Here is a 26,664-nt window from a genome sequence, read left to right as displayed (position 1 = left end):
GATGTATTATAAATAGTCCTGCATGCATATATGAACCTATAAATCACTACGCCACTCCCCGTTTGCGCCTCTTGGTGCCAAATCCTTTAAACCCGCCCCCATCCGAGTCGCTGTCGGCTACAACAATCTTCTTTGGTTTGCTAGGTTTGATTACCGACGAACTAGATGTAGCTGGTTTACGGGCTCCTAGGCTTGCATCACCCAAACTTGACATATGACTAAGAGCCCCGGTAGTAGTTACTTGATGAGATTCTTGTTCTACCATATAACTAACGGCATCTTCATCGCCAGCCTTTGTCGAGGCTCCAAAAGATTGTTCTTCCTGGAGTCGTCTACTACGAGATCCGCCCTCGTCTTCTGAGCCTGAGTCCTCGTCACGCATACCGAAATCTGCGAGGTTCGTCTTATGTGTAGATCCTACAGCCAGTCGGCGCTTTCCTATCCCGACATTGGATGAGGCGCCCTTGAGTTTCCTCATTCCATCTTCATCCGATTCGCCACTCGATAAGGCGATGCGTTGGGGCTTGATCTTTGCTTTCGGCTCGGATATAACACTTGTCTTTGAGTGTGTAGTTGCATGTGCTACTTTATGGCCGCGCACTCCCCTTGTTATGTTCGGCATAGGAGTGTCCGAGTCGTCATCCTGAACGCGGATATTAGAACGAGGTCCTTCACTTGAGCCTCGCACGTCAGCCAGCGCAGCCTTTTGTTCCCAATAGTCTGAAACGATTGTGAGCGACCACAGGGTCGGCTAACAACTGGCGCTTACCATCTCCCATCCCATAATCGACATTTGCATCGTTATTAGGAAAGACGTCTACCCGTGCGACTCTCGGCCCTACTATTTTCTTCAAATTGAAAATAATACGTTTAAGGTCGCATGAGTAGTGCTCGTATACAAACAAACACACCTTTTTGAACTTCTTGAAATCTGGCTTCCCATCCCAGGCAGGGTTGATACTGCGTGCGGGTGGCCCACGATTTCGACGCACGAGGTCTACGAACTCAACTACCATGAAATTCCCTCGGACGTTGACATCCCGTTCGCACTCCTCCCAAATGCGCATTTCTTCTGCCCGACGTCGGGATGCTTCTTCCTTGTCCTTTTCCTCTGCAATACGCATATTGGCAAAATCTTGGTCAATCGGAGCATTTTTAGTACCCTTGAGTTTCCCATCCCTGGACACGGCGATGGCCTCATTCTCGGTTTGTGCTAGAGCACGCAAGAGTGCTCCGTCTTTATCTGGAGCTCCTGGGGCTGCTCCCCGTGACCCGGATGATCTTGTATGCGCTTGACCAGTTGATAATAAATGAGGTTTTGTCGCTACTTGTGATCCTGGATCGGGTTCACTGGTGGTAGTGTTCTGGTCCAAATGGCTATATTGTTGAGAGATCCCAGAAGCCAGGACACGCCGCTTAACGCGAGTGACATCCTCCACGTCCACATCATCTCGATCTGCGGATTTTCGTTTCTTAGTATCATCTGCTGATACTAAGGACTGGAAAGGTTGGTTGGAGGCAGCAGCACTAATGGTTGAACCCTCATCAACTTCAACGACAGAGGAAGCTGCTCGTTCAACTCCTTCAAATAATTGACGGTATCGTTTAAGGGCAGGTGCCTGTGGAATATCAATTTCTACAGGCGTTGGCGCAGTAGTAGTACGCTCGGCCAAAACATCGGCTCGCCGTTTGAGTCGATTAGGTCGCGATGTAGAGGACTAGAAAATCCATAGTTTGTTTACATTCCAAAATAACGCATATAACCGTGAACATACTGCGGCTATCTCAGAGCCCTCGTGAAGGGTAATCGAGGATGGAGGCCTGTTCAGTCTCTGCGGCTTTTTGGCTTCTGCCCGAGGTAATTGAGGTTTAAGTTCTTCTTCAAGGGGTATTATTGCAGTTATCGATGCACTAGAGTTGTCCAATCCAAGCGCTTCTGCAACAGTAGTTGTTTTCACTCGTCGCTTAAGTGGCTGGGGGAAATAAGTACATAGTATATGGCTGGTTAAAAACACTTACTCGTGGCCGAGAAACTTCGGACGCTTGGTCATGTTTATCCTCTGTCGTTTCGAGAAACGCTTCCTCCGTGACAGGTTCAGGTGGTGGCATCTCCGAGCGTTCTTGAGATTTCGGTCGAAGTTTCTTTAGGGGCCTGGGCCTGCGTGCTTCAGGCATAGGAGCTTCAGATGGCTCCGGGGCTCTGGACGCGGATGTGGTTATGACTGATGGCAGTCCTGGAGCAGATGCATCACCAGTGTGGCTTGGCGGAACAATACTGGAGAAAGATGGATTCGGCATTGCTTGAATATGCTAATATTCAGTAATAATTTTAGGATATCCTATGATAATTGTTACTTACTGCTCTTCTTGGGCTGTGCGAGGACCGTTGAAGATCCAAATGTTTCTAGACCACAATCAATAGATTTCGCATCCATTCGGAGGACTGCCAACGTGATGTCTTTGGGAGCAACAGATTTGAAGCCATTTCTTGGATCGTTGTTAGCCTTTACGGCCAATCGCGATACTTGGGCTAACTTACGCCTTCATTCCTTCTCGATAGAAGGTCCACATCGTTTCGCCAAGTAGTCCTGTCAATTCGGACGGTTTGATGACTATCACCACAGGTGACTTCATACAGGCAACTCCGCTCAACTTTTCGGCCTCAAGTCTAATCTTTTGGAAAAGAAGTTTAGCTTCTTCCGCCGTGGTGACCGCCTCTCCTAGGTTTTCGGGGTTGTAGTTATGAGTCTTGAAAGTACCTCCTCCCAGTTGAACTTGATCTGTCCATTCCGTTGGAACCTTCCATAAATTTAGCTTTGTTTGCTACTGAAACTACTAAAGCCGTGCTTACTGTATCGTCGCAAAAGAAATGAAACTGTAGTCCATCCCAAATTGTCCTTCTCGCCGGATTAGCATCCCATAGCTCAAGAGGCCATTGCGTGATGTCTTCGTCTTCATCGTCAGGCTTGACCAATTTTGGACGAAAGTCTGGCTCGTTCGGAAGAAGAAAATGATATTCAAGTGCTACCACACCATTCTCCTCTGGTTCTGATTCAACAGTTAAAGTGTTACCACGGCGAAATAGTTCCTCAAGCCAATTTAGATCCACCAATGGTATTCCGAGCATGAGCGAGTGTAGGACCCGTCGTGACATGTTAATCGAAGGGGTAACGAAATGGGTGGCATCATCCCTCCAAGTTTTCGACACGGTTATACCTACAGGCAAAATCAGGGAACGGTATGTGAGACGAGGGTATTATCGTACCTATCTTGGCCGCTGAAGCCGCAATCTCCCTCATTCTCTCTTTTTTCACTCGATTGTCTGCATTGACAACGACCACTGGCTTCCAGAGCACGCTTTCGTATGTTAGTAATTTTAGATACACCAGGTGATGAACACTCACTAAATCGAGATTTTGTTCGTCAACGCAATTTCCGACCCGGCTTCCAGATCAAACACCATGCCCTTGGTAACTCGCTGATTCGAAACTATGATATCCTTCTCGCGCTTTAAAGTCAACTGGACAACAGGTTTTGCTTGGGAGTCTGGCTAAAGCTCCTCGTATGTTAGAAATGACGGGTCGCCTCGTTAGAACCTGACTTACCACATCGTCAATCTCGTAATTTCCGACAACGATTTCAACATGTTCGTGGCTAATCGATTTTTGTTCCAAGTTGATTCGGTTCAGCATGCTCTGTCCGGCCTTGGCACGTCCAACGATATAAGTTGTTCCAGGTTTTAGTAACTTCTCCTCTACGATATACAACGTCAATTAACGACCAAGGTAAGATGTTGAGCCGCTTACTGACGCCCTCCTGGACCCCGTCGAACGGGCCAGAGATCACCCACATGATTTTGCTTAATGGTGAGAAGCTCCGAGCTCGAGGACAACAAAACCGGATGTGCGCTGCAATTACTTGGACAAAACAAGTGGCGAGCCGACAAGACTGTAGATCACAGTGTCACTATCACGTGAACGCGCGAATGATGAAAGTCACGTTAGTCCCACTTCCAGATCTGGCGCGTCGAGATCACTACTCCTGGACTTAAAACACCGCCATGCTTGGTAGAAGTATAGTATTTCACAGGCGGCCCGGTCATTCCGCTCCCGATATTTTGCTATAAAAACTAGCATGATTCCAATACAGACTTCATTCCCAGCTAAATATCATGAGACCTCAGCTGGTTGCTGCACTTGCTTTCGCACTTGGCCCATGCGCTCTCGCTGATTCAAAGCAAAATGCCAAGTGGACGGATGTCAAGCCTCATGGGAAGGATAAAGATGATGCTCCTTATTTGGTGAAAGCACTCAAGGTTAGTTTATTTTCTCGTGTGCTATCCAAAACGTGGCTCAGGATTGGCATGCCTATGGTGATCATCAGTCCAATGCCCGGGTCCGTGTTCCCAAAGGCACAACCTTGAACATTGCCACTGCAATGAATACAACTGGTCTATTTGGGACTCACCTTCGGCTTGAAGGTACTCTGCGTGTGAAGCCCGACTTCGCCTACTGGGCAGGGAATGCTTTTGTAGTGCCCTATCAGAAGAACTCAGCGATTTGGCTATTTGGTGGAGAAAATATCGTTCTAGATGGTGGAGGAACGATTGATGGTGAGTAACATAGGATTGAACTTAAAGCGTTGACTAACTATCGGTAAGGCTCTGGGCAGAGTTGGTGGGATGCCCGGCCTAGTAATGTATCCTTGATCCCACCTTTGACACTGGTAGTTCACCAAGCACATAATGCCCGTATCAGTAACATCACGTTTTACAAGTAAGCTTTGTTCTTCGAGGCCCCAATTGCGAACGAATGATCCTACCAAGCCACACAGAACTCCCAAATGGGCGAATCTTGTTCAAGAGTCCAGCGATGTTGTTTATGAATACATCACTGTTAACTCTGTCTCGAACTCGACTGCAGACATGCGGGAGACAGATGGTTGGGACACGTACCGCTCAGATGGCATCACCATCCGAGACTCGGTGATTCATAATGGAGATGATTGCGTCAGTTTTAAGCCAAGTAGGTTTCTTACTAAAAACATCATCGATATATGCTTAGACAGTTGATAACAGATAGTACGAATATCGTTGTTCGAAACCTTCAGTGTACAGAATCACATGGTATATCCGTGGGGTCTCTTGGTGAAATCCCGGGAGTTCAAGATATAGTTCGTAACATCTATGTTGGTAAGCTTATTTCGATGGCGTGGATCTATTAACTAGGGACTAAACCGCACGCAGATAACATCTGGATGAGCAAGTCTGAAAACGGTGTTAGAATCAAGGCAAGGAGATTTTGGGAGTATTGCGTTTAACTCTAATAATGCCCAAACTATTCCAGACCTTTGCGGGCCAGAACAGGGGCTACGGAGTTGTTGACAATGTCATTTACACAAACTTCCATAACATCGACAACGACTACCCTATCACAGTGAGCAAACTCTAGTGGCGTGCATCACAAGTGCTAACGCTCTTAATCTAGATCGACAACTGTTACAAAACAAGTGTGGCAAACTGTACTGCTTATCCTTCTGGTATCAAAATCAACAATGTCTTGTAAGTTTCTGTCTTTGAAGCACAGTCGCCAATCATATTAATATCAGTATTAGCCTACGGAACATAACCGGGACTTCGAGCGGAAAATACAACTCTACAGTTGCGTCGCTGGTTTGCAGCCCAGGAGCCTGTGGGTCCGTGTATCTCCAAGACATAAACATATCGTAAGTCCGAGCTGTTTTTAGGTGGAACGAGGCTGATAATCACATCGTCCGTTAGTCCCCCTCTCAATTACAGCGCGGCCTCTTACACATGCTTGAACTTGAACGTTACGGGACCTTCAGCTGGTCTCTTCAACTGCACCACCGGAGATGTCATTGGAAGTCCATACCCCCCTGCATGAGGTTTGTGCTAATGCATGTACCGCGTTTAGTATCATGTAATAGTGAATATAAACCCAGTTATTTTCAAGAATTCTCTATAACTTTTGATTTGTCGGTCCTGTCGATCAGATTGATCCCTAAACTAGCGCTTCTTCTTGCCTTGAGGCTTATTTTTGACATATTGAACCCCAATTTCCACCACCATCACGATATCACCCATCCGGCCAGCGTGTTTTGTATCTTCTTACTTGTACAAACGTAAACGATTTCACCTGATTATCCCCTGTGACATAAATCAACAAAACCGAAACACAGGCTTTCCCCATGTCGACTATTTACAGCCATCCGTCTTCACGCCATTCCCACCGGTCCCATTCACACTCTCGATCTATGTCCGACTCGCGTGGTCCTGTGGTATGTCTTCTAAGTGATGGGGTCTACCCTAGGATTGAACATCCTTGGAATTTCAGTACATCAGCTCTGCTTCATCGCACGGGTCTGGCCGTTACCATGCTGGAAGTTCCTATGGCGGCTCGTACTCTTATCCCGACCGTGAACGCTATGCCAGTGTGACAACCCTCCATCGACCGCCATTGCCTCGCTCAAGGAGTTTCACCAGTCTAGTTGGCGAGCCCAGTATCACCGTTATCGTGAGTAGGTTAATCCACAACTCTGATAGAGCGCTCAAGTGGCAACCAGCCTCCTTCTCGTAGCCATTCCCGCAGCGAGCTCGGATATGAGCCGCAGTATACAGAAGATGGCAAATTAACGATCTCTACTATGGTCCGACGCCTGTTCGGTCTTGGGCCCAAACCGGTCAGCACAGTGGTATGTCTGAGCTTTAACCATCATATTCAAACTTACTTAAATCCGAATGTCACGCTCACAGAAAGTATACGATGGAAGCAACAGCTTGTTCCCCAAGTTGGGCCGCAAGAGCTCTAGGTCATCTTCCCGCTACGTTTACCCATCAGCTCAGGGATCTCGTCAACCTGTGCAAGCTGTCTACCGAACTCACTGATACCCCTCGGTTCTCCCTAATCCCGGTTATGTTCGGGTTCGTACCGAGATAACATTGAGATATGCACCAGTGCCCTTATTGCACTCCCTGGTTTGGCCGTCCTTGTTTCCTTCCTCAACACGTGTTGGGTGCTTGTGTGTTGTCTTTATTTGAATATGCCCACCATATGTGGGGGGCATGTTTGTTACTTTTTTCGAGACGATTTATGTGTATTATGAGATCACGCTGTTGATACGGACTACCCTCCAGAATATTATTATGATTCTTCAAAGATTTAAACCTAACGGGAGCCCCAAGATCCAAAGTTCTATATATGTCGCTAACTATTCCATTTCAACGAAATCGCCCTGGTCCATATCCTTGGGCTATATGATTGCTGTTATTTAATAGTAAGGTATGCATTAGTATGTTTGCTTACCTCACGCGGCTCTTCGTCCTCTCCGTACTGCATTGTATAATCTATGTGGCTCAAAACAGCCTCCAAAGATCTTGTGGACGAGAGGTTGAGTGGTAGGAACGATACTAGTGGGTGATCTTCAATCTACAGGGCCAGTTAGCGAGATGAAGCATTCTTTTAAAACATGGTTGCACACAAGTTGTACAATTGCTTCATTGAGGTGGTGAAAGCGAGGGTTTTGTTCTTCGGTGCTACTTGGTTGACCTGGAGCGGATTGCATCAGGAACGGGTCGGGGTCAAGGAATCTATAATCCAATGTTTCGTATTGCAGTATTGCCATCCTTATTCGGTAATGTCTTACCTCGCTACATCACGTCGTCCTTTGACTCCATTACGAGCGTCCCCACTAATAAGATCCATTTTGGACATTATATTAATCCACGGGACGCTAAAGTTTACCATTGCCGACATCGCGGACATAACCCCACTAAGTAGGTGATGTTAGTGTGCGCCTTGGTGTTTGCTAGGCGTTCATACCTAAAATATTTATACCGGTCCTCCATGAACTGCGAATCTAAAAGATAAACCCCACACAGGCGAATTCCAAGGCGAGATAAATGTGACATGAGTGTGGGCAACAGGGGATGGTGGGTGTACAGTTCTATCTGGCCTGCAGATTCTTTAGACAATGACATGCTATATACTCAATAGATGGGACATACCTGGGCAATCAATGACAATATAGTCATTATCATAATCTCCCAGTTCCTCGTCGAGCCAGTCCATATTTTGCAGCAAGTATCTAGTCACTCACCAAATCAGGATGGATGAAGATATACCCATCCAGCAACACTCACAACTTACTCAAAGCAATATATCAGCCCACCATTAGGACCAAACCCAAGTTCTTCCATTACATCGTCCAGACTGTCCAGGCGTTAAGGCTAATCTGTACTTGAACAAGATATACAATACCTAATCAAGTCACGAATGTCGATTGCTGGTTCATATTCGAAAGATCCTGGGTCAGCGGCTGGGTCCAAATTGAAGAGGTGTGCGGTTCGTTTTACTGTCTGCATATGCGTTTGGAGCGCTGTGCAGAACGTTGATTTCCCTGCACCGGCAGGGCCACAGACTAGTATCGCATATCTCATTTGGGAGGACGCCACACAAGACAGCGAAAAGTAGGAAGGAAGTAAAATAACTAAAAATCAAACGGCTGTTCCTCAATTAGCGCTATCGCCGAATAGCATAGCCACTGCTAATCCCTCGGACCCAACTACCACATATCACCTATATTCGCGATGTCGCTCCCTCCCTTAAACCCCGAACAGAAACCGTCTGGGATCACTCTAGATCCTAGGACATTGGAGCGAGTTGTTCCTTCGACACGGAGAGCAGATGGCAGGTGAGTTTTGCAACTAACCAAGGACGTAATTACTCAACGCAAGGCCGCCAGCGTTCGAAAAGAACTAAAAATTAGGCCAGGCTTTACCCCTCAGGAAGATGTCGGCCGCTTTCGTGGGTCGAGGCAACAGGCAGCAGATAGAGTAGCCTTACCAAAAGGTCATATTGTGGGCTGGACTCCGTCATCTGAAGCTAAGCCAAAGCCTAAACCCGGGGGTCTTGCGGCGGCGGCAGCAGCGGCAGCGGCAGATACAGCTGGAATGTCAAAAGCTCAGAAGAAGAATGCAAAGCGTGCGGAGAAACGCGCCGAAAAGCGTCAACAACCTGTTGTGGTCAAGGAGAACTGGGACGACGACGACGATGATGATGATGACGATCAAACTGACCAGAGGAAAGTGGGGGATGCAAGTGATAATAAAGTATCCGATAGCAAGACCAAGCCTGTCGATGTTGATGCAGTCACCAAAGAAATTGGTGAGCTCAAGGTTTGAAAGTGTCCTTTAGAGACATATAGTGGGCAGGTAAGTAGTCATGTTATGCATATAGACTGTATTTGTGACTGATCTACCACTATGTTCTAAGGTACAGTAGCAGAGGCAATCAACATCAATACCCTTATCTTTGTATTCATTATTCACTGTGCCACTTTGAACAACACCGTTCGTTGAGCCATTGAGTCAAATACCCGAATTCGACCCCGGAGCTACTACACCACACGCACCGCCGTGTTTAAGATGAGAGTGATGTGCTCTCGGTCAATTAGTATGTCTCACGTGGGCGGCCGAATTGATCAATTTCTCCGTGCTCATATACCAATCGCGCGACTCGGTTAGCCAATTCTATGTGTGCAAGATGAATTGATCTATAAACTTATATTTATAACAAAGTGCACTGACCGTCAACTTGTGCTACGTTTGAACACTCCGCATATATCCTGACCACGTCCTCGGTTCCACTAGGGCGAACGAACGAACGCCCTGATTCGTACTTGCGAACAGTATCATCGATCATCTTTTGCAGACCAACAGGTGTAGCAAGCCTTCTCTCCGCGTCTTCGGTTGTAAATATGCTTCGATCGCGGACCTGGACCTTGAGAAGGCGATTCGGAAGGTCTGCATAGAGTGAGTCCCATTCGACCGGGGTATACAAGCGATGAGCCAGGACAACTTCGCAGAGCAGAAGATCAGAGAGCGCGTCTCCGACAGTCTGGTTGATCAAGTCTCGAAGATTGCGCAGTGTATTGAGGTGACTTGCGTTGGATGGGTACCAGGTTGGTGGGAGTCTAAGAGTTCGAGTGTTTGATGGGAGAACAAGACAGTTCCGTGTCCGTTGGCCTCAAAGTATACGCCAATCCCGAAGCGTTGAGCAGCATGGTGGAGGTGTTTGACCCCGGTCGGGGTGCACTTGACTGGCAACCGACTCGAGAGGTACTTGGTCGAATTACCGTTCGCATACGCCGTCTGTACGATTCCGACCTCGATCTTCCCGGCAAGCCCCGCAGCCTTGACCACATCGGCAAAGAAACCAGCAACGAGCGCGGCGATTTTGTCACCGTCGAGCAAACGGAACTGACGCTGGTCGTCGACATAATAATAAATTAACCGATCAGCGTCGCCGTCGAAACTACAAGCACGTTGAAGTATCTTGAGATTTTCAGCCACAGAAGGCGGCATGCGCTGTTGCGTTTTAACATAATCGGCTCCAGCTTGGTGATTCAGCGCGCCTTGAGTGTCGATGGCCGTGTTGATTGGTATGAATTTAAGAATATCTTGGACATAGGGAGCGAATTCTTTGATCGCTAGATAACCAACGCCATTCGCACAGTCTACCACCAAGGGGGATGGCGCTTGTTTGGTTGCCTAATACATATTGTGAGCCGAATAAAGTCATTCGTGAAATTAAGCACATGCCATTAGTTTCCGGAATGCATTAGCCATTTTGGTGTAATAGCCTTCTACTGTGTCCTCGCCATACGCTTCAGATGTACCTTTAGTGTTAACGCAGCGAACAAGGTAATGGACCATTGGTGTGGTTTGGACCCCTTCGTTGCGGCCTACAGCCCCGACTGAATTTATTCCGTCCTCAAGTGCTTTTACAAGTGCTGGGCCAGAAGGGCGAGTGTCCCGCGCATACAAAACATGAGCTGGCTTGGATATATCGATTTTGAGAGATGTCACTAAATGATTGCAACCGTCAATAAATTCCTCAGTGCTGGGGGCATTCGCCAGAGCCGTCGCGTATCCTTCCCAAGCTGCCTCGAGCATTTCTCCACGAGGGTCAATAAGCTTGACACCATTGTCCTTGTGAGGAGAGGTTCAGACACGCTTGAGTCTCCTTGGGCCACACTTTAACTCACGTGTTCTGGGTTATGAGACGCGGTCACCATCACCCCAATTGTCTTCCCATCAAGCCTTTTGCTACGAAGGCCTGCTATCACCCCGACACGAAAAAGAACCGAGTCAAGGGTATCCGCACTATGGAACTAGTTAGATCGGGGATTGACCGGGCTTGAACGCGCTTACGCTGTCCTAAACCCAGCTGTTCCATAGCTGAATTTATAACGATCTGGCTTGGGATGAAGCTCCGAGAAGTGGGCAATTTGAGAAACAGGAAGTTCTGCCATATCTTATAGAATTCAAGTTTATCGGTGCGAGTCAAGGGGATGAAAGGACCAGAGGGTCGGGTTGTGAGCCTGAATTGCAATTCCAAGGCTGTACTTAAGTTCAGTGCACGTGACAGGACGAAGGGCGCTTGAATAGTTGTGCATATATACAAACTAGCAAAGTTATGCATTTAAGGTTCAAAGGATAGTATAAATACTGCGTACAAATCATTTCAAGCGATTCAAACCAATTGTCACATGTTGATCCAGTCCATGAAACAAATACTAGGTTTACCGGCCATTGTATTAGAGGCCAGTTACCCGGCGGAATGCGACTTGCACATCCACCCACAAAGCCGGACGATTCTCAGAGTCCGCTCTTCTCCAAATATCGACTACCATGTCTACCAAGTCACTGCCAGCAGTACCAGAGGTTCGACACTCGCGGATGTTTCGCATACGTCCGTAGATCTTGTTCCTGTCTGCCGTATGGCAGGATGCAACTGAAACCTATAGATAGCGCTATTGTTAGCTATTTATTATATTATGCCACACATCTGCGCACCACAAAGAACGGTAGTAAAAGAAAAAGGTCAGGAATTCTTCTTGGTTGAACAGTTTTGATAAGCTTCATAAAACTCCTGTGGGCATCTTGCACTCGAGGGTCGTCAGAAGTTGTTTTACAGATACCCTGCGTCAAATGTAGTCTCCACGCTATGTGAGCTTCGGGTTGACTCTTACCATGTATAAGTATATCAGCAATGTCTGCCTCCAACACTCTTGAACTGCCAGTCGGGCGACGGCAAGATGCGGATCCTGAGACAGGGGGTATCTGGGTTGCCAGCCTCGGATCGATTGTTCGATTTCGCCTACTTCCTGCACGTCTATTCGTCGGGTAGCATCATCCCTGATATTATGCATGCGAGCGAGTAGGATAATAAAAAACTCGGGGCATCCATACATCCATTGTAGACCTAAAGCATCAGCCGCATCGAATACCCCAGATGCACCCAGTACGGGGTCTGAATAGGTGACATCGTACTGGAAGCTCATCGGACACCCAGTTCCCAGGCTTGTCATAACATCCATAGAAGAGTACTGCCTTAAGTCGGCGTTTGGAACTATAAGTTTGCTAGGAAGGTTAATTGGGTGTCCAGGAGGCTCGAGTACAGCACGCTTGAAAGCGAGAGCGACCTCACGCAAAAGGGACACGCTGGTCGCCAAGGAGCTTGTGGCTAAATGCAACGGCATAATCTACGAAACATCAATTAAATTAATCCACGGAGTAGTCGCAAATGTATTACCTCAAGCGCAGAATTTAAGGTTTTCATAGCCTGTTGTGTCCCTTGCTCATATATGTGGGGTTCGCTGGCGTTGAATAAGAGTATGTTGTTTTGCACTCGCCTATGAAGCATTCGAATATGTGAAACTTGGTTGGGAGTCAATCCGGAGGATTTTCCAACGGTCCTTACTATATTGGCGATAGATGTGAGTGTTGTACGCGATTCCTCGGATGCCATGAATCGTTCAATAATATGGCTTCGCAAAAGATGTGCGGAACGCATTGGCTCAAATACCGTTTGGGACATCCACCAAGAGTCTATCTATGCGTGTTAGTCACTGCTCAAACGTCGATATAATTAGAAACCCACAAGATTGCAAGATGAAAGGTAACACGTCGTTCCCATCACGCGGGCGGGGTTCACCCCCACATACAATTTCAGTTATGTTATCGTGGTCAGAATCGTCACTAGAGTCTGAGTCGTGGTCGTATAAGGAGTCCTCGTTGGAATATCTAGCTGCCTCAGATCTACTCCGCCGAGACTGATTGACGCCCGAGATTGGGTAATTGGGATGACTGATACCACTAGCTATAAACAATTGGTTGTCTTCAGAGTGCCTGGGTTGATGAAATTCGACTGAGACAGATTGGTGGCCAGAGGAAGCTGATGTAGAAGTTTGTCCAGTAAATGATTGGCCAACCCCTGAGTTATCTATACCGGTACCAGGACCCGCTGCTCCCCACCAGCCGCTTGTTTGTCCGTGGGATTGACCGTCAAGAGTGTTCGGACCCGAAGACTGGGACAAGAACGGGAACTCCATTACATCGAGGTGTGTAGCGTCTCCCTCTGAACGCGCGGTATCGCGTACGACGAAATCATGGCTTGGGAGACCACTCGCAGCCATGCCAGATGGAGTGGGGACGCTCTCGCTCCGTGTTGGTATAGGGTGCCCCCTCCATGCAGCGAACTGGCTCGGTCCAGCAACGGCACCAACGGGGGAGTTTGGTTGTTCGGAAGTGCGAGCAACTCTACTAGCAGCAATCTTCGCCCTCGCCTGTGCTAGCTCCTCTGGATTATCAAGATAAGAGTATCCTAAACACTCCATCTTTGCCCTGGCACATCTTTCACAAGTCGGTCGTTGTTCGTCGCATTTTTTGCGCCTGTGGGTGGTGAGAGTAATTTCATTGGAGAACTTATATGAGAACGCACCTGGTTTTACACGTCAAGCATCCGGTCTTCGACCGGCTTTGCTTAGTCGACATTCCGTGTCAATGATTTGAAGAGTAAGCAGATCTAGGAACGTAAATGCGCGCGGGTAGCAGGGAGACGAAGGAGGACGTTGATTAAGAACTGGTTGAGCGCAAAATTAGTTGACTATAGTTATCCACGAGACTCGAGCATGGCATAAGATGTCCTAGGTTCAAGCGGAACCCCGGGTAAGACGACCAATATTATTTGCAGCATTCCGACCTTAGTTGGCAATAATCAGCCGGTTCCCGCGCGCGTGACAGTGGGGATCAAGTGCTAAAGTCTCCCATATTCAAGAAACTGAGTGAGGTTTTGAAGTTGGCGGGGCTTCTTATTTCCTAAGAAGTTTATTAGCAAGTGATACGCAAATCATCGTAAATCTGCACCGAAAACTCTGAGCTAATTTATACCGATAGTTGGGTGTTGAATAGCCGTATTTGACTATCGTGTCTCTCGTAATTCTTGACGTATGACACTCATGTTCGACTAGATGCTGAAGCCGAGGGGAAGTTTCATTAAGTTCAATCGGATCGGAGCATATATGAGGAGCTATAGACGGAGAGCCACTTTTGCCTCCTCGAATATAGGATACATGACTTCAGCAAATCCAAGTAGATCGTCGTGCCCTGCTTTTGGAAGTTGAACAACATTGACATCGAATACGTCGCTTTGATCCTTCAGTAGATTTGTATACCATCGCTGTCCTTTGATCGGGATCAAGCCATCATTTCCCCCCACCATAACCTGAAATGAACCCTCCCACCCCGTTGCTTAAATGCGCGGCTAATTGAATCAACCGTGTTGGAAAACCAATCTGGATCGACGCTTCCTTCTCCTCGGCCCAAGCAAAGTAAATAATCCTCCGAAACACCTTGCATTGGTTCGTGCTTCACTAAATGCGTTAAGATTGCATCGCAGATTGACTTAGGGATCTGAAGGGTATGCTGTGGGTGAGGAGCTCCTGCCACTAGCGCAGGGCGGGGTATGACGTCTGGGGGCATGAGAGCCTTGGTATCTACTCCGCTGAATATACTCTTCGAGAACGCGAGGCTAGCCCCTACGCTGTTAATAATTGGGATTGATGCAGGAAGGACACGATGAAATTTGGATACGAGCGTAGATGGCACGTAGCCGAGTCCCATTTGTCCCGAAACAGGAATAGGCACCCATCCGGATGTCACAAACACGCGTAGGTTCTTGGTGAAGAGATCAGGATGTCTATTTAACAGGTGTAGTGTGAACCTTGCAGGTTGGTAATGTTAGCGCGTTGCCTGGTTTTATTCAAATACGCACGATGCGCCATGGTACTCACACCGAGCCGGCACTGTGGGTTAAAATCGCCATCTTCCCGGAGTCGATGTCCAGATGCTCTAGTACGCTCCTAGTGTTATCTGGCAACTATTTAGACAACTGGAATACCGGGTTAGGAGCATGCATACCCGAGGCAATGGTCAAGCGGTCTTTCAGAGCACATCGTGGAGTGCCTTGACAGTATGGTAATCTTAGTGTTATCAAACTGCTGGCTGTGCGGTGTGTGTGTGCCTTACCTCCGCAGCCAGGACGATCGAGCGATAAGACCCTCATGCCATAATGATCAGCCAAAAGGGACAGGAGGAGTACACCGATTAATCTTGAGCAAAAAGACGGAACAACGAAGAGCAATGTTCCTTTGTAAGTGGCGCCTGCCTCGGCAAATTTGACAAGAGAGTTTGTTCGAGGACATGTAATAATCTGGTTGTATTCTGGCCTGTTCAGTAATTCTTGAGGATCAATAGAATTGTCGGACATTGCAACGTGAGTTTCTCTGAACTCGTTGGTCGCACTGGTCAAGAGGTCTGATCGCCGACCAAGTTCGTTGATTGGCCAACACCATATTTTCTGACCGGCGGTTGCCCGCATCACCGCGGCCTGGAGTTGTGAGCTGGACAGGCACAAGCATAGCCACAAAGAAGGCTGAAATTCAATTGGGTCTTATCGCTGCCGGGGGCCTGGGGTGGGTGGTAGACACTAGTTCTGTTCATCGTGTAGCGGTTTGTATCGAATAATATCGAACATTATATATACTGTACTGGGCTGTATAAGGTGGATATAAAAAGGCTCAATGAATTATATAATTTACTATAGCAACTAGCCGGAATGGTAATTCAGGACTTCTTTTTTGCTTGGGTGAGGCGTCACCCTGACGTTGTTGTTCACGCACGTTCTTCCCTCCACTTGGCTATGCTGCAACGCAAATAATAGGCCAAAGTCATCTCGCCACTCGTTTGCTTGCGTCCACCTTTTGCTACAATGATATTCTCCGCTCAGTACATGTCTGAGCGAACTCTCCCCCCGATCGGGCCATTGCTTCTCACAGTGTTTGCAGTAAGTCATCGCTACCAGAAATGGTATCCAAACTACAGCCACTAATGGGTATACAAGTGCATCCTCGAAGTATTCATACTATGTTTTGCAGGATGGTGAGTAGATCCTATATATGCCTCAATGCGGAAAGTCCGTTAACATACAAGACAGGGTGCTAGCGCGCGTTGGAATCCTGGACCGCAAGACCCAGAAACAACTCAACAGACTCAACGTATCCCTCTTCACTCCGTCGCTCCTGTTTAACAAGGTCGCATTTTCTCTTTCCCCTGAAAAACTCCAGGAGCTATGGATTATACCCATATTTTTTGTCGGTATCACCGCCGTCTCTAGTATAGTTGCCTGGGTTCTCGGAACGGTTTTTGGTCTCAAGCGTTCTCAACGGTGAGTCATCATCTTTTTCAATCTTGCTCGTGCTCATATATGCTTAAAGCAATTTCGCCATTGCTGCGAGTGCTTTTCAGAATAGCAACAGTTTGCCAATCGCCTTGATGCAAAGCTTGGTTGTGACCGTGCACGAACTCAAGTGGGGAAAAGGGGATACCAAAGATTCCATGCTTGGCCGTGCTCTGACCTACTTGGTGCTCTATAGCACATTGGGCATGATTGTAAGTCAACATTCTCCTTTTGAGTAGCTCTGTATTTGACTTTGATATAGCTGCGGTGGAGTTATGGTGTCCATCTTCTGGCCCAGGCCGACGAGGAGACACTCGCAATCAACGAGCAGCCAACTGAGACGGAGCCGTTGCTCAGCGAACATCAGGAGGGTACTGCTCAGACTGCCCAGGGGTCCATGTCGCGGCCCAAATCGAGAGTTTCGTTTACCGTCGATGGTGATCAAACACCCGGATCTTCGCCGAGGGCACAACTGTCGCACCTCCCTCAGCCTCCGGCAGTTCTCGACCCATCGCCCACCCTCCAAGTTCCCACCGAGCAAGACTTTGCCCGGCCCAAGGCGGGTCGTCGGCAAACAACGTTCCGCGGTAAGGGCGCTGCATGCTCCACGTACTCCCGTTCATTAAATCATATATACATAGATTTCTATTCTTTTCCTGCAACTCCCGCAAGATCTCACGACAATATAGCTTCCCTTGCTGCATCAACTGCCGACACTCCTGACTATAACGATGACGCTAGCCAAGACGATGAGTGGGGAAGCACTCAGCAGCTTCTGCCTCATGCTGCTACTGCACCAACTTCGTCACGCTTCCAGTCGTTAATCCGTCGTGCCAAGCGTCGTATTATGCGTTTCTTGAAAGGTCTCAACGAGTTTATGACTATCCCAATGTACGCTGCGGTCGCTAGTTTGATAGTTGCATGTGTCCCGCCCATGCAGCATGCGCTAGACAAACACATGCAACCAGTCAAGGGTGCATTGCTCAATGCTGGGTCATGCTCTATTCCTGTGACACTCATCGTCCTTGGCGCATATTTTTATCGACCGAAAGAAGACACTGACGTTGCCACTACCGCTGGGCGGGTTTCAGCATCCAGTAGTACCACGTTGATCGGAAATTGGCGAGATAATCTTCGCCTTGGCTCTTTGACGAAGGGGTCTGAGGACGCTTCAAAATACCCAGGAGAAACTAAAACTGTATTCATTGCAGTGTTGTCGCGCATGGTCATCACACCTTTGGTACTGCTCCCTCTGATGGCAGTGTTTACCACCTTCGATGTCCACGAGCTCTTTGTCGAGTAAGCGCTCAACTTGTGTGTTCGCTGAAAGAAACTGACCTATCTCAAGCCCTGTCTTTGTTGTTTCGATTGTGCTCTTGATATCGTCGCCTCCAGCTCTAACATTGGCACAGGTGAATAGTCCGGTTGCACTCTGTTCGACACCTAACTGATACTGCATTTTTAGATCACGCAAGCAGCATCTGGTGATGCGTTCGAGCGCTTGATTAGGTTAGTTTACTCTCGAGTGTTGCGCTTTGAATACCTCTGACCCTTCCTCGCAGTCGAACCATATTCTGGGCTTATTGCGTATTCACACCCCCACTCACGATTGTTTTCGTAGTATTAGGGCTGATTCTGGCCAAGCTTTAGTATTTTCATGTGTGTTTCGATGTAATTGGGCGTATGTACTGGACTATGTACCCACAAATGTAAAGACGCATATATTCCACCGAATTTTGTCGGGTCATGTGACCCGTCATCAGTTTGTTTAGCGCCGTTTGATGTCCAGAAGGTCTCAACTTTGCCTCTGCCCACCACACCGAAAAACAACTTCTTGAAAATGGAGGTAGATTCAGCTTCAAAAGACGACTACTCTCGTCGGGACGATAGAGACGACCGCGACCGCAGGAACCGGCGTGATCGTGACCGCAGTCGTAGCCGTGATCGTGATAGGGATCGTGAACGGGATAGAGACCGTGACCGCGACCGGCGAGACGGTATAGAAGCATCTTTTGCTAAGCCCATCTCTCCACTAATCTGTATTATTTAGAACGGCGCCGAAGCGATTACTATGATGACGATAGGGTAAGTGAGAACCTTTCCAGTCCAACCCTACCAGTCCTCCTATCCACTTCGCACAACATGGTGGTATATGAACCTCCGTCTGACTAAAATTTTATCTGTTTCAGCGCCGCCGCCACTCTCGCTCTCGCAGTGGATCTCGTTCTCGTGATCGCCGCCGCTCTCGCTCACCCGGAATGCGTGGCAGCCGTCGTCATCGCTCCCGTTCTCGTTCTCGGGACAGGGAGCGTGATCGCTTCTCACGCTCGCTTGGAGGTCCAATCAACGCAGACCCAGATGAAGCGGCCGAATTCAGCAAGAGCAGCAAGAAGGAAAATCGGGTCTACGTTGGAAATCTCAGCTACGATGTCAAATACGGCGACCTGATGGAGTTTATGAGGGGAGGTGGGTGGATGATGGATTTTGGTTTTGGCTCGATCTTTCTTTGGAATGTGGGGGGCAATGTTAGTCCTGCGTGGTGGTCTGGTATGATCTGGGGACATGGCGGAGCATGGGGGGGGGTCATAAAGTGGATAGTACGGCGAAGGTAGGGGTTAGGAGAATGTCGAGACACTCAAGGTGAAGAAGTGCATAGCAATGTTCCTGGAGGGGACTTAACGACCACCACCACCACTATCGTCATTTTCTTTCATCGAGGCGAGCTTGGGGAGTTGGAAACTGGAGATGGATTATTGATGGGATTTGTTTCTGGTGATGCCGGTTTTGGGTCACGTAGCTGGCGAGGTTGTCTTTGCCGAAGTTCTGGTTACTCCAACCGGGGTGAGCAAAGGCTGCGGGTAAGCTTTATTGATCTGTAGTGCTGGAAGTTGTTTTTGATACCCGTGGTGCAGGATTGTGGAATTCAGTACACATGAAGAGGCTCAGCGTGCCATTCGAGACTTATCCGAAACGCCACTTCTGGGTCGCCCTATTTTTATTCGTGAGGTAGGCATTCAGCTCAGCTCTTCATACTTTTACCCTGATTTGTATCCATCCTAGGACCGCGAATCCGAAGCCCGATTCGGCGCACCATCGGTACCTGGCAAGATGGGAGCTGCAATGGCGCACACAGGGTATTCTACCCCTCCTCCACGTTCGGCACTTGCAGGTACCAATCCTGGTAATCAGCTCTATGTCGGCAACGTACGTCTGTTCGATCATTATTCGCACAGAGTCTGACTTACATCGCGGGTCAATAGTTGCCCTACCAAGCGGGCTGGCAAGACCTCAAGGACCTTTTCCGTACTGCCGGCGCCATCGTTCGTGCTGACATTAACGTTGGCTATGACGGACGTCCTAAGGGCAGCGGCACCGTTATATTCGAGACTGCCAAGGATGCGCAAGCAGCTATTCGTAAGTTGTTGTGTTTGTTATGGGGAATTGTATACCAAACATGACTAGAAATGTACAACGGATATGACTGGTACGGGCGGATCATTGAGGTTCGTGAGGTATGTATTTTCTTATACTAGCTCAGTGCTTCGCTCATTTTGTTCTTACAACAGGACCGTTACGCTGGTCTCTCAGGCGGACGAGGGCGTGGCCGCGGTCGTGGCTCTGACCGTGGTTTCCGTGGCGGCCGCGGGGGGTATGGCGGTCGCGGAGGGTATGGTGGCGTGTCAAATGCCGATTTATATGCCGATTATTCTGGTCCTGACCAGCAAATGGGTGAGTCAATTTGCCTAGCATATGCGTACTAGCACTTAGTATTCGAATATCATAGGTGGTGGATTCGGTGCAATGCCTGAACCTAGCCAACAAATTATGGTTCGCAACGTGAGTGTACTACGATAGATCACTGAACGTTTGTTAAATTTGTTTCGATAAGCTCCCTTGGTCGACTCTCAACGATGACCTAGTAGAACTATTTGAGACTACTGGGAATGTCGAGCAGGCCGAGATTCTCTATGATGGCTCCCGTTCCAAGGGCGCTGGAGTTGTCCAGTTCTCGACAGTAGAGGAAGCAGAAACTGCGATTGGTATGTCTTCCGAGGCTTCACGTGTACTCAATTGCTAAACATGTATAACATCGGATTTTAGCCAAGTTCCAATCATATATGTATGGAGGTCGTCCTTTGGGTGAGTTTTCACTACTCGTGATCTTATTTAGGAGAACGAAGGGCTAATCATCGCGGGAATATTAGATGTGCGCTTCAACGATCGATGGCACGAATTCACTTCCTCCTCTGCGAAGGGCGGTCAAACAGCCCTTGCATAGGTGGGCAACAGGCTGAATCGGGAGAGAACTGGTCCCATCTACAGTGCCTCTCTCGGTTGTGCGGAGGATGGTTAAGATCCGTGTCAGATGAGTTGGATGGGCCGAAAAATCTATCTGGGTTCAGAAACAACGGAGAATTTCTGGATCGATGAATGTTGGTAGATGAGACTTGGCTCTGATTAGGAGATGATATTGAGCTCGAAGGACTGTTTGTTATGTATGTTCCGATATAAATGCGCCTTGATTCTGGTAAATTGCCTAGCACGTTCGTAAGGTTCCGGTCCAGCCCGTATTTACCTGAATACGTACGGGATGACGCTGCTGATGACGGAAACGGTAATCCATCGATTACATTAGTCGAGGCGCCCTACCAGAATAGGCGCATATATAAGGTCTAAGCATTCGGTGTTACAACTCCAAGACCACGATCGAGAGAACTTACTCTAGCGATGGACGACTTTTCCGCATCGACACAGAATCGGAAGCGCGAGCCCGCTGGGCCGGAATCGCTCGAAGATATTCGCGCAGCCATTGCAAACATCGAGGCCGACTACCGGGCGAAGGGTGTCACTCTAAGTGGCCGCATCGTGCACGCATGTCACTACTTACCCATCGTTAGCCGTCTGAATACTGGCGAGACACCAAGAGTCGAACGCAGCGGCCTCGCTACGCCTCCCCGCACCCCCGATTTTTTGCCCCGCTCTCCAGAACCTGATGTCGTATCCCCTGGCCCTTCTCTCGACGGAGCGATTCTCGACCAGGAGAAGATGCGCCCCCTCGCTGGGTACTAGCACCTCGTCGGGGTCACTCGACTATGACCTCTGGCATCCGCTCCCTGTCTGCAACACACGAACAATTAATTGTTGGATGGACTGGGGAATTCCGCAGCATTGCATCTGACGAAAAGGTAGGCCAAGTTTCCTCAAAATTTATTATACCGCAGTCTAATGTAAGATTTTTTAGATTGCAACAAACTCCGTGACCGATAGCGACCGGGCGTTGCTCGAGACAGAAATTGAAAGCTACAAGCCATCTGACGCAGAGAATCCAGAAAAAATCACCTACAAGCCCGTGTGGCTGGACGACGCGATTTCTGCGGGGCACTATGAAGGATATTGTAAGACTAGTAAGTGATGTCATTTTGCCTCAACCATACGGGGACTCAATACTATATTATTACAGCACTCTGGCCACTTTTTCACTACCTTCTTTGGCAAGACGTTACTTCCGAAATCCCTGTTAAAGACGAGGGCTTTTCGGCTTACAAACAAGCAAACCAAGCATATGCCAATGCAATTCTTGCGATCCTCAAACCGGGCGACCTTGTTTGGGTCCATGACTACCATTTACTCCTTGTTCCTCGTATGGTTCGTACCGGCGCTCCGGAGGCACACATTGGACTTTTTGTCCATACACCTTTCCCCAGTAGTGAAGTCTTCCGTTGCCTCCCAAGGAGAAAGGAAATCTTAGATGGGATGCTTGGCGCCAATCTGGTCTGCTTCCAGGTAAGCCTACTCTCAAATTGGACTACCATGGCTCTTACAAGGCTTCATAGACGTACTCGTATTCTCGTCACTTTGCCTCCACTTGCATCAGGGTTTGTGGATATGAAGCTGCCCCACTTGGTATCGATGTACATGGAGCGCTAGTTGCAATCTCTCATAGTCCTGTTGGAATTGACGCTGTTCGCGTTGAACGGGACTCGTAAGTTGTTCGAATCGGTTGTGTGATCATATGTCTTGACCTCACTTGTTTCACAGTCAACGTCCTGGTATTCAGCCCAAACTCCAGTCCCTGCGCTCCATCTATCAAGGCAAGAAGATCATCGTTGGTAGGGATAAACTTGATGCAGTGAAAGGCGTCGTCCAGAAGCTTCGTGCTTTTGAAAAACTCCTGCAAGACTATCCCGAATGGATCGGAAACGTGGGCGTTTGTATTGAGCCCTAGTTTAGAGAAACTGACGATTGCTCTAGGTGGTCCTTATCCAAGTTACATCTCCTGCTCTGACTGATTCCCCTAAACTTGAGCGTCAAGTTTCGGAACTGGTAGCCCACATAAATGGCGAATATGGTTCACTCGACTTTATTCCGGTTCATCACTATCACCAAACAATTAAGAAAGACGAATTCTACGCACTTCTTTCGGTTGCAGACCTGGCGCTCATCACACCCTTGCGTGACGGAATGAACACCACTTCAATGGAATTCGTCATCTGCCAACAACGCACGGGGAAAAGCCCTATCGTCTTAAGCGAGTTTATGGGTACATCCCATCACATGTCTCAAGCTTTGTGGGTCCTCTAGTTTAGCACGTTCAATTTTCGATCGCTGACCCCCAATTATTTCTTGGTTTCGTTTCCGTGTGGGGAATTTCTTATCGTGTCTGGCCTCCTTCCTTTTATGGAAACGTCCTCTATTGATCCGCCCTCGCAACCATTTTTGGATCTTTAGGCAGATAAACCCATGGAACCTGGGGGTGCGTCATCGTCTCGATGATTATGATCCATTCCAAAACTGACTCGCGGATTTCATGCCCTCTTTGACCTCGTGCCCCCAACTATTTAAACCTACCGGATCCAGGACGTGGCTGCATCTATCCACCGCGGCCTGACCATGTCTATCGAGGATAAGGAGACTCGTCAATCTGCTCTTTATAAGATTGTTACGACCTATACGTCATACAGCTGGGCTTCAATGTTGGTCAAAAAACTGTTGCAACAGGTTGGGGCTGAGAATACTGCGCACAACACACCTGTGCTGGACCGCTCGCTCATGACCTCGATGTACGAAAAGGCTTCCAAGCGGTTGATGCTCTTCGATTACGATGTGTGTGCCTCTTTTTCCGTGTGTGTTTTCTTGCGTACTCATTATCGTCTAGGGTACTCTCACTCCCATTGTAAAAACACCCAGCGCCGCTGTACCCTCCAAGGATACCCTCCGTGCCTTGGAAAAGCTGTCGTCGGACCCGAAAAACGTGGTTTATATTATTTCAGGGCGAGACGGCGGCTTCTTGGATCAACACCTTGGTCACTTCAAGCAGGTCGGGTTTTCGGCCGAGCATGGATGCTTTGTGCGGGAGCCAGGCCAGTCCGAGTGGAACAATCTAGCAGCGAGCTTGGATATGAGCTGGATGCCAGAAGTCCACGAGATTTTCAAATACTATACCGAAGTACGTCGATTTTGTCCCCGTTAATTTCACATTGTCTTACACCAATGAACAGCGGACAACAGGTAGCTTTGTAGAACTGAAGAAGAGCTCAATAACATGGCACTACCGCGCGAGTGATCCTGACTGGGGGTAAGCAGCCCAGTTATTGTCTACACGCACGATCACTAACCCTCAATCCATACTAGCTCCTTCCAGTGTAACCAATGTCTCGACCTCTTGCAAACAAACATTGCACCTAAGCGACCAATTGAGGGTAAGTTTGTTCACTTATTTTGATTTACCTGGGATCCAGGGGACCTCCGCCTCCCCGTCTTGTCCCATGCAATGTGGTTCACAGCTTTCTCTCTAAAACTATTGGACTGGCTGCCCCCCTTTTTTCCATGGGCACCCAGACCACTTTGCCACTCATACCAACCACGTTCACGTTCGTCTCACACAAATTCGCATTTGTAGTACTCGTCGGCAAGAAAAACCTCGAAGTTCGGCCCATAGCAATTAACAAGGTGGGTTTAGTTTGTAAGAAAACTGTTGCGTGGAAAACTCACTTCAGTCTCCACTATAGGGAGAGATCGTGAAACGCCTAATGTATGCTAATCCTGACGCCGAATTCGTCTTTTGTGCTGGAGACGACAAGGTATATTATCTCTATTCTTGAACTTGCGAAGTTTACATTGATCCCTGTTTATAGACTGACGAAGATATGTTCCGTGCACTTGGCTCTCTTTTCCCCTCTGGCGTGACAACTGCGACTATGGAGCCTCCTCTCTCGGCAGCGCTCACTGCTGGTGTAGAGCAGTCGTCCCTGAAACCCGTGCAACTTGCCATGCCTCCTAATGGTATATTCTCGACTACAGTTGGAGCGAGTAGCAAGAAGACTCTTGCGCGGTGGCATGTCACAAGCCCCTATGCTATTGTAGAGAATATGCTGAGTTTAGTGGGAGAAACGCCCACCGCGGCAGAGGAGCCTGGCGAGCCAGACTCCAAGGCAAATCTGTAGACTGACATGATCTAGAGTGTATTCTTGTGTTCCGATTTTATTATATTCTTTGTTTTTGATTCTGTGGACGCTATAGCATATGGTTCCGGGTTTTCTTCGCACCCACTTGTATGAAGTACATAAATGCATTGAACCTACAGGTTATATCGAGATCGGATTGGCCAAGAAGAGCCGCGGAGAGACATCGGGATGTCGGATCAATAATACATGCTCTCCGCGCGCTGCGATTTTTCCTCTGTTAAGGGTACATACTAATTAGTACCAGCCACCGGCAAGCATTATCCGACCATCGATATACCCATCCAAGTCCGGTTAAAGAATACACAATGTAGCACGGAAGATCATAAGTGAACAGAACTGCACCCAAAAGACGTTGGCGACTTACCCGGACTCCGAAAAGCTTTTCTTCTTTGACATTCCCTGATTCGTCCTTGTCTACCTGGTAAATATACTGTGCGCCTCCGTCCGGGCCCACTGCCGATCGATCAGTATGGTTAGTGGCGGATACCAAGAGACCGACTATATGCAGATTCGCAAGCGACCGCAAAGCCCTTATACGAGGAGTGGAGACCTCATTCTTGAAGAGAGATGTACAGAGAAATGGTGAGATATGACCGACCCCTCACCTGGTACAAACATTCTTCCAGGCCTTGCTAATTGTTCGACAAGTTGTTGAGGCATCGTGGGCGCCGCAGCTCCCACGTGTATTACATTGTAAGGTCCAGCTGAGGGATATCCTATCGTTTAGATTCACGATCGACAGTTGTGTTGTTCCAGTAAGATTACCACAATATATGAACAGGTTCAACTCTGAGTTACGTCCATACCAATTAAGACTTACCGAGCCGGCCGTCCCCGCAAACCATTTTGATTGCTCCATTACTTATGTAGGCTCCCAATCCATCCCGCTTCAAATTATCTGCAGACCAATCAACCTAATGGGATTGCTTATTTTGAGTTATAGTAACACCAGGAAAAACAGCATACCAATTCCGAAATATGGTCAATACCAACAACTTTCCCTCCTTCAGATCCAGTGGGGTTGACCAGGTGGTGGAATATTGCGCACGTATACCCAGAGCCGCTTCCAACGTCCAGAACCTTCGCTCCAGGTTTCAAGAGCGGCAAGAGATATTCTGCCGCATGCGCATGCTATACCAACCGTGTAAGTAGATCTACCATGATTCCACTGTATAGATAGCCTTGCCATATGTGGTGCAGAGATTGTCGCAGCGTGTCCGATTGACCTTTGTAAACACATGCATTGGCAGCCTGTTCGATTAGCTCCGGGATGTCAACTTACTGAGGTGAGTCGTAGTATGCATCGTGTTTGTTACGAACATAGTTGACACGATCAACTCGCCTCAAAGCCTAGGCGCAACGCCGCATGTATTAGCAATGTATCGCATACAATGAAGTGTATTGTAGTTACTGACCTCACCAACAAGCTCCGATTTGAAAAGACCGGCATTAAGCATGTTGTTAACGAGTTCAACATTTGTTTTTCCGGAGCATGCCCAAGCCATGTTAATGATTTCGTGTAGTCGAGTAAAGTGCCGTGGTTGGTCGGATGAGCACAACCGGCGTCATACGCCAATTGTTTGGGACTACATTATGTAATT

At 48.2% G+C, this 26,664-nt stretch overlaps 12 protein-coding genes across 12 annotated transcripts; 6 read left to right on the top strand and 6 right to left on the bottom strand.

Moving 5' to 3' along the window:
• Positions 1 to 46: 46 nt before the first annotated feature.
• Positions 47 to 3,852, bottom strand: RhiXN_00660 (uncharacterized protein; the record flags this gene model as incomplete). Its single annotated transcript, XM_043320479.1, has 12 exons — positions 47 to 720; positions 770 to 848; positions 912 to 1,718; positions 1,776 to 1,973; positions 2,020 to 2,300; positions 2,360 to 2,487; positions 2,540 to 2,799; positions 2,852 to 3,216; positions 3,266 to 3,357; positions 3,405 to 3,550; positions 3,606 to 3,754; positions 3,807 to 3,852. 12 exons carry the CDS (start codon positions 3,850 to 3,852, stop codon positions 47 to 49), a joined length of 3,225 nt encoding a protein of 1,074 aa, XP_043179491.1.
• A 319-nt stretch (positions 3,853 to 4,171) lies between these two features.
• RhiXN_00659 (polygalacturonase) lies at positions 4,172 to 5,903 on the top strand (the record flags this gene model as incomplete). The annotated part of the gene is made up of 10 exons (XM_043320478.1): positions 4,172 to 4,315; positions 4,357 to 4,612; positions 4,661 to 4,775; positions 4,834 to 5,024; positions 5,078 to 5,191; positions 5,246 to 5,277; positions 5,346 to 5,435; positions 5,487 to 5,560; positions 5,614 to 5,724; positions 5,780 to 5,903. 10 exons carry the CDS (start codon positions 4,172 to 4,174, stop codon positions 5,901 to 5,903), a joined length of 1,251 nt encoding a protein of 416 aa, XP_043179490.1.
• Positions 5,904 to 6,207: 304 nt separating this feature from the next.
• Positions 6,208 to 6,904, top strand: RhiXN_00658 (uncharacterized protein; the record flags this gene model as incomplete). Its single annotated transcript, XM_043320477.1, has 4 exons — positions 6,208 to 6,297; positions 6,354 to 6,533; positions 6,583 to 6,711; positions 6,773 to 6,904. The coding sequence occupies 4 exons, from the start codon at positions 6,208 to 6,210 to the stop codon at positions 6,902 to 6,904; spliced, it is 531 nt and encodes a 176-aa protein (XP_043179489.1).
• Positions 6,905 to 7,227: 323 nt separating this feature from the next.
• On the bottom strand, positions 7,228 to 8,380 carry RhiXN_00657 (ATP(GTP)-binding protein Fet5; the record flags this gene model as incomplete). Its single annotated transcript, XM_043320476.1, has 8 exons — positions 7,228 to 7,269; positions 7,323 to 7,445; positions 7,498 to 7,606; positions 7,663 to 7,788; positions 7,839 to 7,971; positions 8,024 to 8,103; positions 8,166 to 8,228; positions 8,277 to 8,380. The coding sequence occupies 8 exons, from the start codon at positions 8,378 to 8,380 to the stop codon at positions 7,228 to 7,230; spliced, it is 780 nt and encodes a 259-aa protein (XP_043179488.1).
• A 225-nt stretch (positions 8,381 to 8,605) lies between these two features.
• RhiXN_00656 (Mago-bind domain-containing protein) lies at positions 8,606 to 9,199 on the top strand (the record flags this gene model as incomplete). The annotated part of the gene is made up of 2 exons (XM_043320475.1): positions 8,606 to 8,709; positions 8,761 to 9,199. The coding sequence occupies 2 exons, from the start codon at positions 8,606 to 8,608 to the stop codon at positions 9,197 to 9,199; spliced, it is 543 nt and encodes a 180-aa protein (XP_043179487.1).
• Positions 9,200 to 9,467: 268 nt separating this feature from the next.
• On the bottom strand, positions 9,468 to 11,331 carry RhiXN_00655 (phosphoglucomutase/phosphomannomutase, alpha/beta/alpha domain protein; the record flags this gene model as incomplete). The annotated part of the gene is made up of 6 exons (XM_043320474.1): positions 9,468 to 9,547; positions 9,605 to 9,928; positions 9,976 to 10,567; positions 10,667 to 11,008; positions 11,065 to 11,182; positions 11,231 to 11,331. The coding sequence occupies 6 exons, from the start codon at positions 11,329 to 11,331 to the stop codon at positions 9,468 to 9,470; spliced, it is 1,557 nt and encodes a 518-aa protein (XP_043179486.1).
• A 285-nt stretch (positions 11,332 to 11,616) lies between these two features.
• On the bottom strand, positions 11,617 to 13,855 carry RhiXN_00654 (Fungal specific transcription factor domain; the record flags this gene model as incomplete). Its single annotated transcript, XM_043320473.1, has 6 exons — positions 11,617 to 11,820; positions 11,876 to 12,001; positions 12,052 to 12,564; positions 12,615 to 12,910; positions 12,963 to 13,753; positions 13,803 to 13,855. 6 exons carry the CDS (start codon positions 13,853 to 13,855, stop codon positions 11,617 to 11,619), a joined length of 1,983 nt encoding a protein of 660 aa, XP_043179485.1.
• A 535-nt stretch (positions 13,856 to 14,390) lies between these two features.
• On the bottom strand, positions 14,391 to 15,629 carry RhiXN_00653 (alpha/beta hydrolase family protein; the record flags this gene model as incomplete). The annotated part of the gene is made up of 5 exons (XM_043320472.1): positions 14,391 to 14,545; positions 14,605 to 15,059; positions 15,154 to 15,232; positions 15,281 to 15,325; positions 15,389 to 15,629. The coding sequence occupies 5 exons, from the start codon at positions 15,627 to 15,629 to the stop codon at positions 14,391 to 14,393; spliced, it is 975 nt and encodes a 324-aa protein (XP_043179484.1).
• A 501-nt stretch (positions 15,630 to 16,130) lies between these two features.
• On the top strand, positions 16,131 to 20,877 carry RhiXN_00652 (RNA recognition motif protein; the record flags this gene model as incomplete). Its single annotated transcript, XM_043320471.1, has 22 exons — positions 16,131 to 16,205; positions 16,263 to 16,300; positions 16,356 to 16,586; positions 16,636 to 16,810; positions 16,861 to 17,185; positions 17,240 to 17,897; positions 17,947 to 18,010; positions 18,064 to 18,107; positions 18,161 to 18,218; positions 18,388 to 18,595; positions 18,649 to 18,683; positions 18,788 to 19,064; positions 19,396 to 19,456; positions 19,511 to 19,604; positions 19,659 to 19,802; positions 19,859 to 20,012; positions 20,061 to 20,110; positions 20,165 to 20,327; positions 20,383 to 20,435; positions 20,488 to 20,638; positions 20,700 to 20,738; positions 20,804 to 20,877. 22 exons carry the CDS (start codon positions 16,131 to 16,133, stop codon positions 20,875 to 20,877), a joined length of 3,171 nt encoding a protein of 1,056 aa, XP_043179483.1.
• Positions 20,878 to 21,326: 449 nt separating this feature from the next.
• RhiXN_00651 (glycosyltransferase family 20 protein) lies at positions 21,327 to 21,668 on the top strand (the record flags this gene model as incomplete). Its single annotated transcript, XM_043320470.1, has 1 exon — positions 21,327 to 21,668. The coding sequence occupies one exon, from the start codon at positions 21,327 to 21,329 to the stop codon at positions 21,666 to 21,668; it is 342 nt and encodes a 113-aa protein (XP_043179482.1).
• Positions 21,669 to 21,691: 23 nt separating this feature from the next.
• On the top strand, positions 21,692 to 25,042 carry RhiXN_00650 (glycosyltransferase family 20 protein; the record flags this gene model as incomplete). The annotated part of the gene is made up of 14 exons (XM_043320469.1): positions 21,692 to 21,784; positions 21,841 to 22,003; positions 22,060 to 22,382; positions 22,433 to 22,581; positions 22,638 to 22,800; positions 22,851 to 23,167; positions 23,328 to 23,352; positions 23,457 to 23,702; positions 23,755 to 24,045; positions 24,098 to 24,174; positions 24,231 to 24,298; positions 24,499 to 24,548; positions 24,608 to 24,679; positions 24,734 to 25,042. The coding sequence occupies 14 exons, from the start codon at positions 21,692 to 21,694 to the stop codon at positions 25,040 to 25,042; spliced, it is 2,346 nt and encodes a 781-aa protein (XP_043179481.1).
• Positions 25,043 to 26,217: 1,175 nt separating this feature from the next.
• On the bottom strand, positions 26,218 to 26,568 carry RhiXN_00649 (protein-L-isoaspartate(D-aspartate) O-methyltransferase; the record flags this gene model as incomplete). The annotated part of the gene is made up of 3 exons (XM_043320468.1): positions 26,218 to 26,314; positions 26,346 to 26,413; positions 26,479 to 26,568. 3 exons carry the CDS (start codon positions 26,566 to 26,568, stop codon positions 26,218 to 26,220), a joined length of 255 nt encoding a protein of 84 aa, XP_043179480.1.
• Positions 26,569 to 26,664: the final 96 nt, after the last annotated feature.

This window comes from Rhizoctonia solani, chromosome 4 (assembly GCF_016906535.1).
Source record: "Rhizoctonia solani chromosome 4, complete sequence".
NCBI classification, from domain to species: Eukaryota; Fungi; Basidiomycota; class Agaricomycetes; order Cantharellales; family Ceratobasidiaceae; genus Rhizoctonia; species Rhizoctonia solani.
The sequence above is the reverse complement of the archived record's forward strand: the minus strand, read 5'-3'. Positions and strand labels throughout refer to the sequence as shown.